The following is an 18,164-nucleotide window of genomic DNA, read 5'->3' on the forward strand; positions in this document are numbered from 1 at the left end:
GCATCCAAAACCAGTATTTCTGACTGATTCTGATTCACAGGAATGAGGAGATATTATTAGACACACAACTATGCCCTAATGGGGCAACATTTTCATTCCCAATTTGAAATTGCACCCACAGCTCTCTCATTTCCATAGCAGTGTCTCAGCCTGGCAAGGTTACGGCTGTCACTTTTTGCAAACATTTGCAGAACACAGCTGTGAAATGTGTGAAATTGTGGATCCGTTTGAAGAAACATTCGGTGGAAGGTTGGCTGTTAGACAGTATGCATAATTACATATATCTTTGACAAAGCGATGAAAATACTGAGTGAATCACGGAGCGTCATAAGCCCACTTGACCCCTGCTGCAGTGACATGGATAGAAGATTTACTATGATAGTGTTTATGAGAGATAATTAGCTCAGTCATTGCTGAAGCATGTCTGGCAGTCATTCTGTCTTAAGAGCATCATGAATTAGCTCATTGGTGTGATGATGATATTCTTTGAAACCACTCGATCAATTCATGCAACACCATGCAGCACCATATATGGTAGCAGTGTCAGAGTTCACTGAATGGACCTCAGAGCTGTGCTAATCAATATACAATCATTTTAAACCCAACAATGACAGCTTCATGTACCATAAAGGCAGGTGGAAACAAGTGAGTACTTTGTTATTCCTCTTTATACCCAATGGGACGTGAGGGAGCAGTGAAGTTTTGACAACAACAAGTGTGTGCTGGCAGAATTATGCATGAGAACAGTGTGTTGTTCTGGGAACAGTGACATGAATATGATAACCACACCGGCATTAATATTGTAAAGTGAAAGAAGCTTATTATGAAGTCCATCAAGTGATATTAAAGGATATGTCTTTTGATATTCTTTGTTTTTCTTATAGTCAACAAATCTCATGAAAATACCAAAACTAACAATGAACTGATCCTTCTAACAAGTATAGCTGTGTAAGGCTGCTGGTGTACTTGTCTGTGCAATAGAGCTCCACTCTTGTCCAACAACACATTAGTTAGCCACACACTTAAATTGGGTGACATGTTCCTTCATTAAGATGAACAGGGATGTCGTAGTTTATTTTGAATGAACCTGCTGCTGTAAATACACTACAACACCAAATTTTTCAGTGTCCCACTGTTTTAGTAAACTCCTTTTTTTAAAGAATGAAAATATACATTTGTGACTCGAAATAGAAACAAATGAGCTTTGGGCGGAGAACATTTAGAGTCATTTAATGGAATTTGTTGACATTGACAAAAGTATGGAATATTTCAAGCTTTTTGCCCTGTTCATGCTATGTTGGATGGATGGGAAAGATCGGAAACATTCCCATGTTAAGGACTTGAAGGACTTCATGTCATCTGACAACTCAGGAAGGTTGTGTGATAATTGAGTTGGTCGTATGGAAAGATTACATAATTTATGTCACATTAGTCAGTTTTCAGGCACTTCTGTATTATTAAATGCCAAGTCGGATACATCAGACCTTTCAGAAAAGAAAGCTTCACAGTCGTAATTACAACTTAGAGGTTGATGTGAACTCTATAAGTTGAAAACTCGTAATTACAGTAACTCTGATGTGACTTGAATGCAGCATTATCCTTTTAAGTAGTTGGGATCAAACGATTGAATCTGACATTTTAAAACATCTTTCGTTTAGGGCTGGGTGATATAAACACATATCAAACATCACAATATTTTTGACCAAATACCTCAATATCGATAATACAACAATATTGTAGGGATGACTATTTGTGCTTTCACAAAATAATTACACAATGAGATTTTTGATAAATAATCAACAGTAATGTGGATATAATGACCAAGTGGGTAAAGACAAATAATAGAACAGCTAGAACAGTCTGGTAAGTACAGAAATTACATCATTTTACAGTAATGCAGCCTTTAAACCATATCACAATATTACAATTAACAAAATCTAAGACATTATCTAGTCTCATATCACTATATCGATATAACATTGATATATTACCCAGCCATACTTACCATCCATACCATCATGGAATATAGTTATATACTGAATAAAGTTCAATTTGTAGACCAGTTCGAGTCGCATTGAAAGTGTTCAGCAGGTTGTGTTGGTGACGTCCTTCAGAGACAGAGAGATGAAACATCCTGCCAGTTGCTCCAGTGGAGCCGCTCAGCAGCCCACAGTGAAGGACTGCTGTTGTTCTTGCAGCTCTGATGTGCAAATATGTGAAACCGCACATCTGCCTGTCAAGCAAGGTGGAAAAAAAACTGACTTGTAAAGTAAAAGTAAAGAAAAAAAAAACTTACTTAAATTGAAGATAATAAAAGTGGTTTAAATTTGCATCAAGGCTTCAAGTCAGCTGAATCAGCAAAAGGACAAACTCAGTAACATCCATTTCCATTCTCAGCAATGATGTGTTCAACATTTTGTTGTTGCCACAAGAATATTTATGAAATATCCATTGGAACGCTACCAAGCGACACAAATGTGTAAAGCGCAGCCCAGTAAATAATCCAAAGCTTGCAGAGGATGAGGGAGACAGTGAGTGAGCCATGTCACCCTTCACACAAAAGCTATTCTGTTTTGCCCTCAAACAGAACTCAGACACTGTGGGTGGAGAAAATCAATCTAGTCAACCTAGAGAGAGGGAGTGAAAGAAATGAGAACCGTGAGAGGCTTTGATTATTGTGATGGACTTAAATCAGCTCTGTGAAATCCACTTCATACGTCTCTGCTGTTTATCAAATCAGAAATGCATTTGCATCACATTTTACCGCACTTGTGGCTGCTTGGGAGGAAAATTAGCAAGAGGAACCGCTCCCTTAGATTTACAAAAAATTTGACATTTTGATGAATAGATGCATTTTCAGAGAAGCCACAATTCGATCCCAAAGACACATAATTAATTGAACCGCAGCTGTCAAGAGCAAGAGCTTCAGTGAGTCAACAGAGCTGTTTGGGACAGATAGCCTCTGTTTCTTTTCAGCAGCTGAAGAAAAACTCACAAAAGTATAAACAGAAGAGGCAGATAATACCGGATTTAGATGACTGGTGTTCTGTATTTCAGACAAAACTCACAGTGAAAGCCAACCACATCCATAGCAACCAGCCAGTCTGAGTATTCAGTCAAGGTTCCTCAAAACAAAGCACATGGCAGGCAGTTCTGTAATAACTCGCATCATTGATGCTCGCAGCGTTTTCAATTCAGCATGCAGTTGCAAAAACGACGGGAAGCTCTGGAAAATAAACACATGGATCTGGTGAAGCGGACCTCAGTTTATGTTAAGTAAGGCCAATGATGGGTCAATGTCTTGTAATGATGGTGGTGCGTGTTAAGTATGTGCGCAGGGTAGATTTAATGGAGTATGATCCTTAAAAAGACATCAGGGTGAGTGTGTTTGTAAGCAGACGACTGCGACCACTGTGAAAGGCAGAAAGACACACATGCAAACAACTTTTTAAGTCACATCTTCATTTTCAACTACACCCATGTGCTCAGTAGATGGTGCTGGTTGTCTCTGGAGAAGTGCTGGCTGTTGTCTCCCTCTAATTACATTAAACACATTAAGTTCAAAAGTGCTAAAAATCAGACGAACCTCGGAGCTACTGGGAAATGAGAAATTTTGTTTTAGAAGTCAGACAAGCCCACAGGTTATCTTTAAAGGTTGTTTTTTTTTTAATTTAATAGATGCAAATAATTTCCTGACAGCAGCACAGTGTCTACTCACAAATATCATAACTGAATCATACTAATAAAATAGCCGAGATGTGAAATACTGTTCAGTCTGCAATAAACCAAAGCATCGACAGAGTATTCATAAACAGCTTGAGCACTACTTTGCATATAATGCCCACATGTTACATAACAAGTAGACAATTCAGTTACAGAGGTCTTTTCTTCATGATTGGCACTCTGGCGGCTTAATGAATAAGGATTCCCAAATCGCACATCATGCACTCTAAACATCCACATCTTATTTTAACAGGGACTTCAGCAAAAACACCCGGCATTCACTCGGCCCTAGATAAACAACTTTCACTTGGTGCCAAAATATAAAAAAATACATTTATGTGCACTGTGGTGCGCATCAAAAAGAAGGCTTTTAAGCTTTGTTGCCACCTTATTATTTTTCATTTTCAGGAAACCAAAATCTAAAATCAAGTCATTTTCTGTTTTAATTCATTTCCTCCACTGACTGCACTGCTTCACTTAGATACAAAAATTGATGTGCAACATTTGACGGAGGCCTTCTAGCACACAAAAGATAAAGGCAACATTTTGGGCAGCTGAATGCCAAGCTGTCAAAGCTGTCCACCAGAATTCAAGCGCTCAAGTTTATTGATTAATTACGACTCATAAATTGATTCGTGAAATGTAACATGCGCCTGCTGGGCTTTACAGGAATGTGTTTGTCTGCATCAGTGTATCAGCACAGCTTCGGTGCTGGTGGAGTGTGCGTGAGTCATGTAGCAGTGAAAGATGGATGAGGTCAGTGGTTTTGGCTGGAGTGCGGCTCGGTACTGGACTCTGCTTCGGCTTCGTTATGCATTTTGCTGAGGTGTTTGATTAAGCTCTCCAGCTGAGGGTTCCCCCCGAACTCCTTGATGAGTCGGTACGCCTCCACCTCCAGGTCCCGCAGAGTCTGACGGGTGTAGGCGAACGAGCCCACCTTCTCCAAGTAGTCCACACAGTATCGTTTGATGTCCATGTTCTCCGTGCGCTGCCTTAAGATGTTCTGTACCTGGGTGCTCTCTGGACGCGACCAGATGGCGTGAATGATGGGGAAAGAGAACTTGCCCTCGGTCAGGTCCTCGCAGAAGCTCTTGTTCTCGCTGTATTCACGAGAGCTCAGGTTGGCGTAGTCGTCGCGGATCTGGAAGAAGAGGCCTAGCGTGTCCAGGAGGGGTTTCAGCTCCTGTTTCCAATCTGAGAAGAGCTGCATCAGGCCTACAGCCAGGCCGAAGAGCCCACCGGTTTTCTGCAGCACCATGTTGCGGTACTCCTGCTCTGTGGGACAGGTGTAAGTGTCCCTCCAGTGGATGTCCAGACCCTGGCCGCGGTGCAGTTCCAGCAGCTGCCTGGTAAACACACGGACGGCCTCGGGGTGCTCCAGCGTCAACACCTTCTCCAAACCCAAGAAGTAAACATAGTTGGCGGAGTTGATGACAGAGGGAATGCCGTAGATGCTGTGGGCCACAGGGAAACCTCTCCGCAGCTTGGAGCTGTCCTCGATGTCGTCTATGAGCAAGCTGGCGTTGTGCAGCATGTCAGTCACTTCGATGATCACCTGAACACAACACAAACCTCAGCATCACTCTGTACAATTATACAGAAATTACCAAAGCACAGTTTGAGAATTATTGTGATAATTCCTCAGCTTTTCCATCTCATGGCAATTAATGTTTTTATGATCTGCTGCGCTAACTTTCATGAATTTGTTACAATGATGCTTCAGTTGAGAAAACTTCTCTTTCCCTGCTAATGAACTTGTAAAAAGTTCTCAGTAGCTCTGTGTAAATTATGCACTACAACATGAATACAGCAGAGGGTGCCATGTCTACACTGTCATCTGCACTGCTCCACTTGTGAGAGTCTTCATCAGTAGACAAAATAGTTGTTGCTGACGCTCACACGCTCCAGACTAGAGCTGTGTGCAATCAAGATTTTGACAAGACTGCTGTCAATTTCATCTGGTCAGCTCTGAAACTCAAATCCAATTCCAACTGAGAGCATGTGGGGAGACACAGCTACATGAGTTTAGAGGAAATGAAGTCACAGCAATTAGAGGTGACACATTGCAGGGCCGAGTGCAGTCTCACCTCCTCCTAAGAGAGAACGAGGAGAGCTGGGTACTTAGCCATAATGATGAATGTATTGGAGACTCCATCCACCTTAACACACATTCACAGCTGTAACGAGTTAAGAGCTACAGCATGTACAAATTCATACTGAGACTTTTTCGCCAGCACAAGGCAGGACATGTGCTACAGAGATACTTTTCCTCCTGAACAAAGAAGCTGGTGCTATGCAAAATAATTTATACTCTGTGGCTTTGTCCTAGGTCCATGTTGGACATAAAACAGCCAGTGTTTCCATCAGGTGTCCTGAGCTGGCCGTGCAGCCCGCTGGAGTGCTCTGCTGATTTAAAAGACAAGTGGTGTGGCCTGGTAATGAAAGCTGTTTGTATGGGGCCGGGAAGCACAAAGAGAGGCTCAGTGGGTCAGGCAGATGGCCAAGGCTGGGCCAGTTGAGCAGTTTATCCGCCAAACACAACCTTTCCCTCGGCAGGGTCCCGACACTCGCTCACCCTGCAACCTCAGTGAGCCACTTACAAGAGGGGGGGGGGGGGGCTGTGGGTAAAGCTACAATGGATGCACACATGAACGAGAAAACTGAATAATGTATCTAAACACTCTAGGATTCAAAGATTCATTGCAAACAGGCTGCTGTTTTGATGAATTACAAATCCCTGTTAGGATAAAAGAACAAGGGTGCGATCGAGACAAGATTTTAAATTCACATCAATAATCGCCTCAGATAACAACAGCAGCTGTCACAAGCAGCAACAATTTTCAAGTTTTGGACTTTGAGTGTCTCTAAGGAATTCAATTAGTCAGACTGTCGCTGTATAATGCTGCTGTTTAAGTGCCGGGTGCCTTCACTGCTCTGCAAGACTTCATTGATTATCACCAGAGGTTACTGACAGAGAGACTCACTCTGTTTGCCAAAGCTACAATCAGTGATCCATTAAGAATGCAGTGACGCCTTCACAAAAAAAAAAAAAAGAAAAAAGAAAACGAGTCCACAAGAACAAACAGACAAGTCAGTTATGTGCAGGCATAAACCTGTCTCAATAGGGGGATGACACAAGATGCTAACCTGAGTCAGACTACGGGGCTGCTGAAGTCTGGCCAAACAAGGATTTACCATTGCCGTACCACATAATCACACACCACGCCTACCGGATTGTGTCTTTCCAAAATGCTTTCTCATTCATCTAGAACGGCTTACCATAAATATAATACTGCGTGGTAGATTTTTCAGTGTAATCACTATATTTTAAATACAGTGTTTCCCCTCAGTGTTTTATAGACCTCGAACAAAGATCACCTCCGCTACCCAATAAAATGTAACAGGCTTTTATGCAATGACATTAACATTCATGGGGGAAAAAAAGCTGTATTTCCAAAGCAAAGGCCACGTATTTAATGAGAATGGCTAATGTTCAGACTCATCTACTAACTTAATTGATCATGAGATGAGATCTGGGTTGTTAACCACCGCAGCTAAATGATTTCCTTGAAAAAAAAACCCTGCATTACAAGTGTATAACAAATGTAATGTCTACCTTAATCCAGGCTTTACTGCAATACAATCTGCTAATGTCACCACTTCCTGTTTGCTCCATGTGATGTTAAACTTACAACACATTACAAGCTACACTTGGCTTGTTTAAAAGGGATCATTTTGTTATTAGACTGTCCAGCAGTCATTGCTACAAATTCTACTTGATATGCTAACCTGCCATCCAGTTCCTAGTTATTTTCTCATGGAGGCTGCTACATTATAGTGTCACTCTGCATTAGTCACATTAAAACCTACAAGGCGCTCTAAGCCTGAGGCAGCAGACATTCTCATAAATGACACGTTTTCAAAGTGAAAAGACAGAAGACACTAAAGAAGAGCCAACCTTTCTACGTTGTCAGAGAGAACAGGAGGAAGCCAGTCAGCTAAAGGTCGTAAGGCAACTGATGCGTGCAGGGGGAATTTCCCAAACCTCCACAATCTGTGCTGTACTACACAGCAGAGAAGCACATAAAAAATGCATTACCAAATGAATGAGACAGTGTACCACTGTCACTGCTGAAGGCATCGTTGTTTCCATGGCGGCGACTTCAGTGTGGCAGCAGTGTGCTAATGATGACGAGAGGAGGGCTCTCAGTCTGCATGATGGGTTCAGCAGGAGTTTACAGAGCTGCTGCACACAGAGAAGGGGGAGCAGAGGGAGCTCTGGGGGGGAGATAGGGCTTTTGTATGTGAGGTAGATGTAAACATCTATGTGCTGTGCCATAACACAGATATTCTGTCTAAGGTAGAATTATATGGGGTCATGCAGGAGAACAAAGGTAGATTTGGTTGTAATCTGCATATGAATGTAGGCCACATGAACCACCAACACATGTACAGTCAAAAACTGATTTGTTAAATTAGCCTCAAGAGACACATGTGCTCCTGAACTGAACATGCCAGCACTTCGGTAAAGAAATGTAGCCGTGCCATGTAATGTGAAAATGATCAAAAATGCCACTTTGACTGTTGAGTCACTTGATTTATTATGTTTTTATATATTACTTATAACACACTGTAGTAGTAGCAGTGTGAAGGCTGTGATTAAATATATCTACTGGTGCTGTAGTAGGGGGAGGAGGGCTGCCCTGACAGGATCGATCTGTAACGTTTAATAATTCCTCAGGAGAGACGGACAAGTATATTACTCTATCACACAAATGCACCTATTTTTTATTGAGGCCTGAAACCAGTCATCACAACAGGGGAGGGACTTTTACTGTGCACTGGTAAGATGAAATGACCACAAGAGGACACACACACACACACACTGCAACCTCTGAGCCAACTTCTGCAGAACCAGGATTCCTCTATTCGGGGAGGGTTTATTAAACATTCAGAACAAAGGGAGACCTGTTGAACAGCAAACCTAATGAGATCTGACAGGCTCAGCACTTAGCATTCTGCATTGTGAAAGGCATTTAGATTCAGAAAACACAGATTGGACTCCATAACTTCATCACTGGACACAGGACCAGTATTCAGGCACTACAATGCTAATGCTATCAGTATAATACATAAGGTCAATGGCCTGATCTCCCTGAGGGGACAGCAGCGAGGGTCCTGCTCAATAAAACCAATAGATCTGAGATGGCTAATTTAAAATTAATCTAACAGAAGGGAGGCAGAAATGTCAATCTGCCTGCTATCTGTATATGAACTTCAATATGTCTGGTGCAGTCTAGTCAGGCGGCATCCAAGAAAATGTTACAACACTGTTATGGATGAGTGGAGGCATATGTTTGCCTGAGAAGCTGCCTGTGATTTGAATCATCCTAATCCTGTGCTCGCAGAGGTGATCAGGACACTAAAAAGCTGAAAATGCAGTAGTCTGTCTCTAAATATTAATGTGTGTACAGTATGTCTTAAATACACAAACTGAATGCTGCCAAATATTTCAGTTTAATCAGTGCCTAGATTATACTGTATGATAAGACAATGAGCAACCGTTATTATAAAATATTAATTATGAAATATTAATATACTAATTGTACATACATGGAGAACAGCAGCAGTGTTACAAACAAAAGAAAGTTTGAGAGCCTGACAGCTGCAGCAGCTGTTAATACAGTCAGTGTAACCAATATGACCATTCTTGTTATTAAACACAGTGGTCAGACATGAATGTGGATGCCTTAAAGGATAAGTCAACAAATCTCATGTGCAGAGCCAAACCAACAATGAATTCATCCTACTTACAAGTACCGTGTGTGTATCCAAGACCTGATATATCTTATTCCTCTGTGCTGTAGAGCTCCATTTTTGTCCAAAAAACGATTAAAAACACGTCGATAGGTCGCGCAGCTGCATTGGGTGACGTGTTCCTTTTCCCCAAAGGCAACGGCTACTGTAGTTTATTTAGAAACGGCTCCAAAGAGTAATAACAGTGAAAAGATTTTCAGTCCCCAGAGAGAAGTTCCATGTAAGGCGAGACCACTGTGCATGTGTAGGAATGCTGTTCCATTGACAGAGCTTCACTAGCTTGCTACACATCACAACCTCCTGACTATGGACTACATCCTACATTGTAAAGAACTTTAGTTGTTGATGAGATCACAAACACTCAACATTTAGAAGAAAATAAACACTGTATTCAATGCAACATACGAGTTTTCATTTTCACAGTCGAACTTTGAGTGTGTTTAGTTAGTAAATGGGTGTCGGGTGAGGTTGCTGCAGAAGGGCGTCTCCAGTGTGTTAGTGGCCTTGGCAGGATTGCCTTGTGTTCACTGAAGAGATTCTGCACAAAAAACTGAAAGTGAACTAAAATTATACTTGATGAAATATGCACACTATTAAAAGAGTTTGTTAAAAAAATATATACTACTGAACATTTCTCCAATTCTATAAAGACATTTGATTCAATTGTGGATTTCTAGCAGTTGATGACAATTTTATCAGCTCGCTAATGTGGTTGAGGAGGAAGGGAAACACGATACAATACACAATGGCTTTGGGGGAAGACCAGGGTTTGTGAATGCAGTGATGAAGCAGCGTCTGGTGCTCAATAGTTCAATAATAAGTCACGGATTTAAATGGTTAAAATTTGGGTAGGCTTGAATAATGTCTTACAACAAGTGCAGTATATCATACCTGGCCTGAATGTGAATGAATGATAAAGTAGACATGTAATGTAATGAAATGTGTGAGAAGGATCATCATAAAATCTGGCTTCTACTCACTACCTCGCCATCTGCGTCACCAGTTTTCAGTGTCTCATACGAGGTGAAACCTCTAGATTAGAAACAACAGCTATTGAAACTGATAATATTTCCTATACAGTGTTTACAATCAGTTTGTTTTTTTTCCTCCTTTCTCCATCCAAACTTAAAGACAAACCCAATGTGTTTATGGAAAAAAAAACACACACTGCTTTAGAGTTTTGGAATTAAATACATTTTTCAGCGCTGAGATTGAAAACAGCTCACTTGTAGTAAATTAAGTAAAACTGCTTGGTGTGTATAATTTAAAACACATTTCAACTCACACGGAAATCTTGCTTTCACTCCCTCCAGAAGCACAACACCACACTTTCTGAGCACAAACTCGATTTGATAGAGGCCATGCCTTATAAAAGCTGCCTTCTGTGCACGGGTGGGATGCGTGCCAGAATCTATTCGAATTGATTTTGATCCCTTTCAGATGACGTACCAGAATATTAAGAGAAGGGGAGAGGGTAAACACTCGAAAACAAAAAGTGGAACTTGCACAGCTAGTCGTCTGAGTAGTAGTAGTAGAGATGGGGGTTGGGAGGTGTGGCGCACGAACAGCGAGAAACTTCAAAACAGGAAACAGACGCTCATATGAATGAATGAAACAAAATGAATTCAGTAAACAACTATGATTTGAGAGATGAAGTGGAACAAAAGACCTGCATCGACTCATTGTTTAGCATGTCATTTCACAAAAAACATGTTTTAGCAGTGAAACTTGTGTCTACACGAATGGATTTTGCACCTGTTTAGGTACGACTACTTTAAACTCTGCAGTTTGTTGTGGTTTTTTTTTTTTTAGTCAGACTGTGAATAGACTGTGAAGCAACATGCCACGTGGCGTAACATTTAAAAGCAGAAGTGGGTGTGTTTTGACAGCTCCTATGTTGGATCAAAATGTTATTCATCTGTAAGGAAATTGTAAAAAAATTCACTTTCAGCGTGTCGCTCTCCCATCTTCTTGTTCATGAAAACTTGAAAGCCTGATGAATGTTTTATGTTTCTGTTGCATTGCACTTCATTTTGTTAGCACACTGTTAGCTGGCGTCATGAGTAGACACCTGAAATCCTTGAAATGAAACACTAGATGTACTGCGACGGCTGCCGCGTCAGACAGTGCCTTTCCAAATTGAGGAGTAGAGAGCGAACGGTGCAAGTGTTATGAATACAGGCCGCACTTGATGCAAGTTGATGCTTCATGATTTAAGAGGCAAAATATATTAATGGTTTAATGGTTTACTTTATGGTTCAATTTCACTTCACTCATAACCCTGTTTGCAGCAGCGGCAGAAAGTGGCTTTTTTTCAGCAAAATAAAAGCTCTCATAAACCCTCCGTACGCTACCTGCACAGCACCAAACCTCAGAGAAACTGTAGCAAGTAGCAAAGTGATGAAGAGAGTCAAACATCTAGCGAGCTTAAGATCAAGATATTTTTCTCAGCAGTTGGTGAACACCAAACCCAAATGAGAAGAGTAAATATTGGACCTGTCAGGTGGATGATCAATTAAACTGTTCAAGATGTTTTAGAGTTCTTCTGGCACCTGGTAGCTTTTAATCGTTTAAAGCAGATTTAGCATTTACTGTAGGCATATACTTTCCCTACTCGAGACAAACTCTTTGATAAGGTGTATGAGCATCATCTATATGAATAAACAAAAATGTATCATGAAATCAGCAGCTAAGTTGTACTTTTATAACCTGCTGATCAAACAAATATAGAAAGGGCTGTTTTTTGAGAGCATTGCTTCACTTCATCCTCCGCTGCATTAACAACCTTCTGCAATAAATCATGAATGCTCTACGCTCTCCACCCAAACTTTAGATTTACATTCAGTTAGGAGCAGCTCAGCTGACTGAACACTCTGTTTGCGTTACAAAATAAATTGCCTATCCTGAACGAGCACGGCGTCATTTCACCTTCCTGGAACCGTCTGCGACAGTAAACATCAGGCGACTCTGAACATTTAGAGGCTTTAAATGGCTGATTTCTCACCTGCAGTTTGTCCTCTGGAACATTGAGCCAGTGGTTAAATGCTTGAGCCAGTTTTGTCCTCACCTGCTTTCCTGAGAAGAGAGTGAAAAACAACCGGTGGGTGGTAGCAACATAATCCTGAGAAAGCAATGCTGGAAGAAAAAGGTAATTTTCTTTCAGTCAGTAATCAGTGTAACTCTGTAAGCATGACGTTATGCTCAACCCCTCATTGTTTAGAGAAAGAGCTCTGCAACAAACAGCTTTACAACAGACTCCAATGAGGCCAATTAAATACCAGCTAGAGCTAGTCAGATTTTTAAATATCTTAATCCCACCTATTGCACCCTGATGTGATGTCCAAATGAAGGTGAACATTAAAATCATTTACATTATTCCACAAATAATTACTCCATTGACTCAGTCTTTTGTATTGCAGAGCGAATTCCAAGTTTAATCTGCAGGTCAAAACACTCTTGTTTAGGAAACAGTGGAAGTGGGATGTGACCTGGCTGGTGCAACTGAGAAGTCAAACAAATATGAGGTCATGACCTAAACGAAACACAGGAAGTTTTCTATCGTTCAAAGACCAAGTTTAAGGCGTGCTTTTCTTTGGCCCCGTTTGACCTTTGTTGTGGTGGTGGTGAATTCCAGCTCACATCCACCATCTAAATGACGACAGGGGTGAGCACAATTTCATGCAAGTCTATAGGTGTGTGTTCCAAAACTATGACAATAGGTGTTTTGAGACTGGGGGAACTTTTTCATAGTTTTAAGAACTGTTGGAGCAGCTTTTATTTTTTTTTATTGTGTTGTGTCCGCATTGCAGGAACGGAGACAGAAATAAACGGCAGCAAGTGAGTGCTCAGTCAAGAGAAATTGGACTCAACAACATTGCGATGACGAACATGAACAGAACTATGCGCACCACAGCTTTCTCAGGCTCTACTCTCTCAATCTGCTCCAGTTTATTACCAGTTGGAGCCATTAATGCGTGAAATACAGCTCCAAGTATTAGTAAAAGACATTAACAACAAGGCAAATCTGCTCGTGTTCAATGTATCATCTACAGATTCTGCAATGAAACCAACAGACTTCAGGCCTTTGCTAAATAACATCTATAACATAGTGAGACCATATGCTGCTGCCAAAACACAGATTTGAAATTTAAGCACCGCATTAGTCAGTTGTCATGTGTTTCAAATGCACTATGTAAAACAAAATGCAGTTTGGCTACAAGCTGAACTGAATAAGTTACAACGGATGAATTCAATGCTCTTTAAGTTCAAGCTTACTGTGCTACAGCAGTGACATACAAACACACTTTCATGAAATTCAGCAGTGTCTCCAATAAAGCTAAGTGTTAATCAACAAGATAAACAATTTGCGAGAAATCCTCTCAGCTCATGCAGCATGCAGTTTAGGGCGAATGTTGTTCATACACAAGAGCTTCACATCATCACATTTATCATTTTAGGCATTTTGCTGATGCTATGACCCCCGTGTGACTAACAAGAAGTGAGCAGGTCAGGTCTCTACGTAGCTCTGGGATTCATCAGCAAGCACACGTGGCTTTTGATGACCTTTCAGCTGTATGTTTATCTGTCTCCACCTCTTCTTTCATCCCGCAGCAACTGACAGTGAAAGAGACTCACCCGGTAGTTGCGACAAGTACTTGTACGGCTCCAGCAGAATTCGCTCTGAGGCTGCTGCTGAGTCACCGTCCATTGCTCCAAGTTTACACAAATCTGTTGGAAGGCAAAGATCACACAGAAACATAAATAAATAAAGATGTTACGCTGCGTGTTATCAGCTTTATAAATCTTAAAATAAAAGATTAGAAATCTATAAAAAAGTCAAACCAAAAAGATCTTAGTGATGATTTGTTTATTCAAATGATGGACATGTGTTATCATATTTTAACATGCTTTTGTAATTATTTTAAAAAGGATTTATTTTTCTCCTATTAATTATTTATTTTAGCAATTCACATGTTCCAGTTGACTGGTTCATAGAAATATGAAAGCAAATAGTATTTTACTTGACTACACATAATGGAAAACAGTTATTTTCCTGGATGTGTGTGTGTCAATCTGTCAGACTCAGATATGAATTCTGAATTGAATTAAGTGTCTAATACCAAAATTACTATATTTGTGGCAATATTTACTCTGTTAAGCACTTAGACTAGATTGTAGAGAATGTAAGAAGTTTGTACAACTACACATCTAAAAACTGTCAATAAATAACAGTACTAATGAAGAAATACAGTTTGCAATATACTTTAAATCTTTAAAATGTGTTGCTTATCTGTAGTTTGTATTTTACAAATTACTTTCCAAAAAATGTCAGCCATCAAGCAACTCATGCTGCTCCCTGAAGTGACTGTAATCAAGTGAATGTAAGAGATTACAGGTCAGTTTCTGAACTGGTGTAACAGCTGTTTCAAGCAACAAGAGTCAGCCATCCTTCTAACCTGTTGTTGATTGTGGCTCACAAGGCTGAGTGCAAGTGTACAATCACACACTACAGTAAACAACAGTACTGAAGAAGTGTATAATTCTGATTCTGTGGTGTGTTCATGTTGGGTTACTTGTCTTTTCTAAACTTAAAGCGGGCTCTTAACTGACAGATTTGGGAACCAGTGTTGAGTAGACAGAATTGTAGTAGAAGAAATTGCAGAGAGGATTGTGTTAACATGACAAGAACAATGTCAGACTCGAGGACCGGCTTGGTGTAAGTGACATCAGATATGTAACTGCAAAACTGCGACACACTTTGCAACTGAATTCACAAGAACTTTATGGGTATCATCTGTGAGTGATACTTTTACTCACTTAGAGTACTTTGCCTTTAAAATTAGCATGTAATTGAGACACAGGAAATGCAGTGAGAAAAAGCCTTGGCCTGTATTTGTTCTGAGCAAAAACTTATTACCTATGCTCATGCAGCATAGACATGATAGGCAAAACTAATTTATCAATTACATGGAGATAAAGTGGAATGTGCTGAAAGGCAATAAGAAATGCAAAATTAATGCAATGTTTGTAGAGCTGTTACATTAAAAAAATGTCTAACTTATCTAAAAAATTTAAAAAGGTTTTGACAAACGTGATAAACTACTTTCATGATGTAATCCACTGGGTGTCGGCTGCATATGCAGAGCCATGAAATCCCCTTGTGCATGGAGACACACTGATCACATGACTGGATAAGTTAAACAATCACATCACTGATGAATCACAGAAACTGGTGACAACTGATGTAGCAGTGGGCTGTTTTTTCCATCTAGCTGGTGGTTTACAAAAACTTGCAACAATCACTCTAAAAAAATTATTCTAAAATCTATTTCATATGACAAATCCATATAATTTACATCAGGTCAAGCCACAAAGATCTTCACACCATGTGATAAATCCTATCTTTGTGAATCTTATCTTGTCTTTGGCTTTTGTTGACACTAGGTCTCAAAGATGACGTTCAGAGCTTATGGTCATTTTTAAGGGTTGTAGTTAGTGGTGGTGTTGTATTGGACCGCATTATATTAAAAGCTGTACTGTTGTTTACATGAGGAGAAAAGGAGTTAGTTACACCTCTCAATATAATGCAGTTCATACACCATCAATAATTACAGGCACAAACCTCAGGACTTTAACCAACACCTCTCTGACAGTGTCAGCAGACTCAATACTACAGAATTTATTGCAGGCCTATTAATATACAGAGTACAGTATACTATATATAATACTGTATGTAAGTACTCTTACTGTATAATACTGAGTATGTAATGTTACATAACTAATTCAACACTTAACATTATTTGATAGGAAGTGGAAAACAAAAATATAATGAAGTCAGACTTCTTCCTGATTTTGCAACAAGTTTTTAGAGTGATCAAAATCTAGGTCACTTGTCATTTCGCCTTTTAAACACCACCATTTCTCAGCTCAGGTCAGTCTTTGAAACTGTTATGGAATCGGGGTTTCAACCAAAATACCACCATAAATTCTTCAAAAAAAGGGAACAGGTTTATGAAATGAGAAGACCAAAGTTTTTGCGGCAAGACCTCCAATCATGATGACAATAAGTGAGAACTCAAACGACAACGTCGATAGATTTTAAATCACAAACTTACATAAATTACACATACGCAACTAGGCTAGAAACTTAAATAAAATGCCTCTGTGACATGTAGTCAGTTTTCTTCAAGTCCCTTGCACTTTTTCTTAGCTCCACCCACCTTGGCTGCCTTCTGTCAGTCTGCTGACTGGCCGGGTCCCAGTATTCCTGTTAGCCAGACTGCTAGTTAGCTAGCGCCGATGTACCACCGTTGATCATTTCTGTCTTTTTGTTTTACAAATCAGAAAACATCCAGTTCAAACGCTGGTCGACTAGGGCACACGATACGACCGTCACACCCACACTTTTATATCATTTTAGGTCCTTATGTTACTGGCTAATTCACCGGTTGCTATGCGAGGGTAGTGCTGTGGTTGCGGCACACTGAACAGACACTTTTTTAAACAAGCTAGTTGTGATGAGCCAGCTATAATACGCCTCGCTTTCGTTACAGAGCAAGCGCAGAGTAGGTGGGGAATGTAACATGGGTGCCTCTCCTCTCGTGTGTGTTGAATATATATCTCTACATAGTCCGGAAGAGGCTTCCAAGTTGTAAAGGGAGTCAGACAAACGCACCTTCGTGTTGCCGGGACAGTGTGTAACGCATATCAAACATACACATGGTGTTCCGAACCTGGGGGTTGTAGTTTTTTCAGCTTTTTTTTCCTCCCTTCTGTATTGTGATAACCGCCCAGTAGGATTACTTCGTACACATCACCATGGATATTTTTCTCCCGGATCTAGCCAATCACGCGCAAGTAAGGCGTTTCCCTTCACGGTATTATCCAATGGGTGAGCGTTCTGATGACAGAGGCGGGGTTAATGTGCATGTCAATCACTCAGAAGGCAAGGGGGGGTGGGGGGAGGATCACAGAGAGAGCTGGAGGAGCTTCTCAACAAGGCAGAAACGACTTTTACCCATCCGCATCCAACATCAACCGGGGGACGACGTTTAAAAACCTGTCAGATTCCTCACATAAATGTTCCTATGGATTACTAATACACTTTCGTCGAAAAACAGAAGTGTTTCTCAACTTGACAGCATAGGTAAGCCTGCTTTTCCTCGGTAAAGCCATCGCTATTTTGAACATTTTTTTTACTAGCTTGCTTCCCTGCTGCTACCAAGCCAACCTTGACTGTTAGCTAACTTGTTAACTAATGCTGTGATGTGTTTAGGGGAGGATTTTATAGGGAATGAATGAATTTAGGCGACCAGACAGCTAAAAACTTAGGTCAGCTCGATAACAAAGTTATGCTGTAGCCAGCCAAATTAAGCTGATGAGCACAGTGGAAAGGTTATGCTACTCCGGGGCTGAATAGTTTGAAACGCCGGAGTGTTGTGTTGTTGAGCGGAGGAATCCTCGGAGAGGTTGTCGTCGAGCAGCGGCTGTCATGGTGCTCCCTGATAGCCGTCAAAGTGATATTACACGAAAGCCGTTGGCAACCCTTTATAAGCTTGACATCGCTGCAGGATATGTTTTTGACGACCAGCGACTAAAACGCTGTAGTTTAACAGGTAAAATGC

At 40.6% G+C, this 18,164-nt stretch overlaps 2 protein-coding genes across 4 annotated transcripts in view; one reads left to right on the top strand and one right to left on the bottom strand.

The window, feature by feature from the left end:
* Nucleotides 1-1,170: 1,170 nt before the first annotated feature.
* ggps1 (geranylgeranyl diphosphate synthase 1) lies at nt 1,171-17,379 on the bottom strand. Its single transcript, XM_067609695.1, has 4 exons — nt 16,761-17,379; nt 14,176-14,268; nt 12,545-12,615; nt 1,171-5,278 (listed from the first exon to the last, which is right to left on the bottom strand). The coding sequence occupies exons 2-4, from the start codon at nt 14,246-14,248 to the stop codon at nt 4,481-4,483; spliced, it is 942 nt and encodes a 313-aa protein (XP_067465796.1). The 5' UTR covers nt 14,249-14,268; nt 16,761-17,379; the 3' UTR covers nt 1,171-4,480.
* A 137-nt stretch (nt 17,380-17,516) lies between these two features.
* arid4b (AT-rich interaction domain 4B) overlaps nt 17,517-18,164 on the top strand; it is a 42,156-nt gene continuing 41,508 nt past the window's right edge. For all 3 annotated transcript variants that reach the window (XM_067609693.1, XM_067609690.1, XM_067609692.1), the window contains exon 1: nt 17,517-17,686. The gene's annotated coding sequence lies outside the window, so the exon portion shown is untranslated. The remainder of the gene's footprint in view (nt 17,687-18,164) is intronic.

Source organism: Thunnus thynnus, chromosome 14 (genome assembly GCF_963924715.1).
Source record: "Thunnus thynnus chromosome 14, fThuThy2.1, whole genome shotgun sequence".
In the NCBI taxonomy this organism is placed as follows: domain Eukaryota; kingdom Metazoa; phylum Chordata; class Actinopteri; order Scombriformes; family Scombridae; genus Thunnus; species Thunnus thynnus.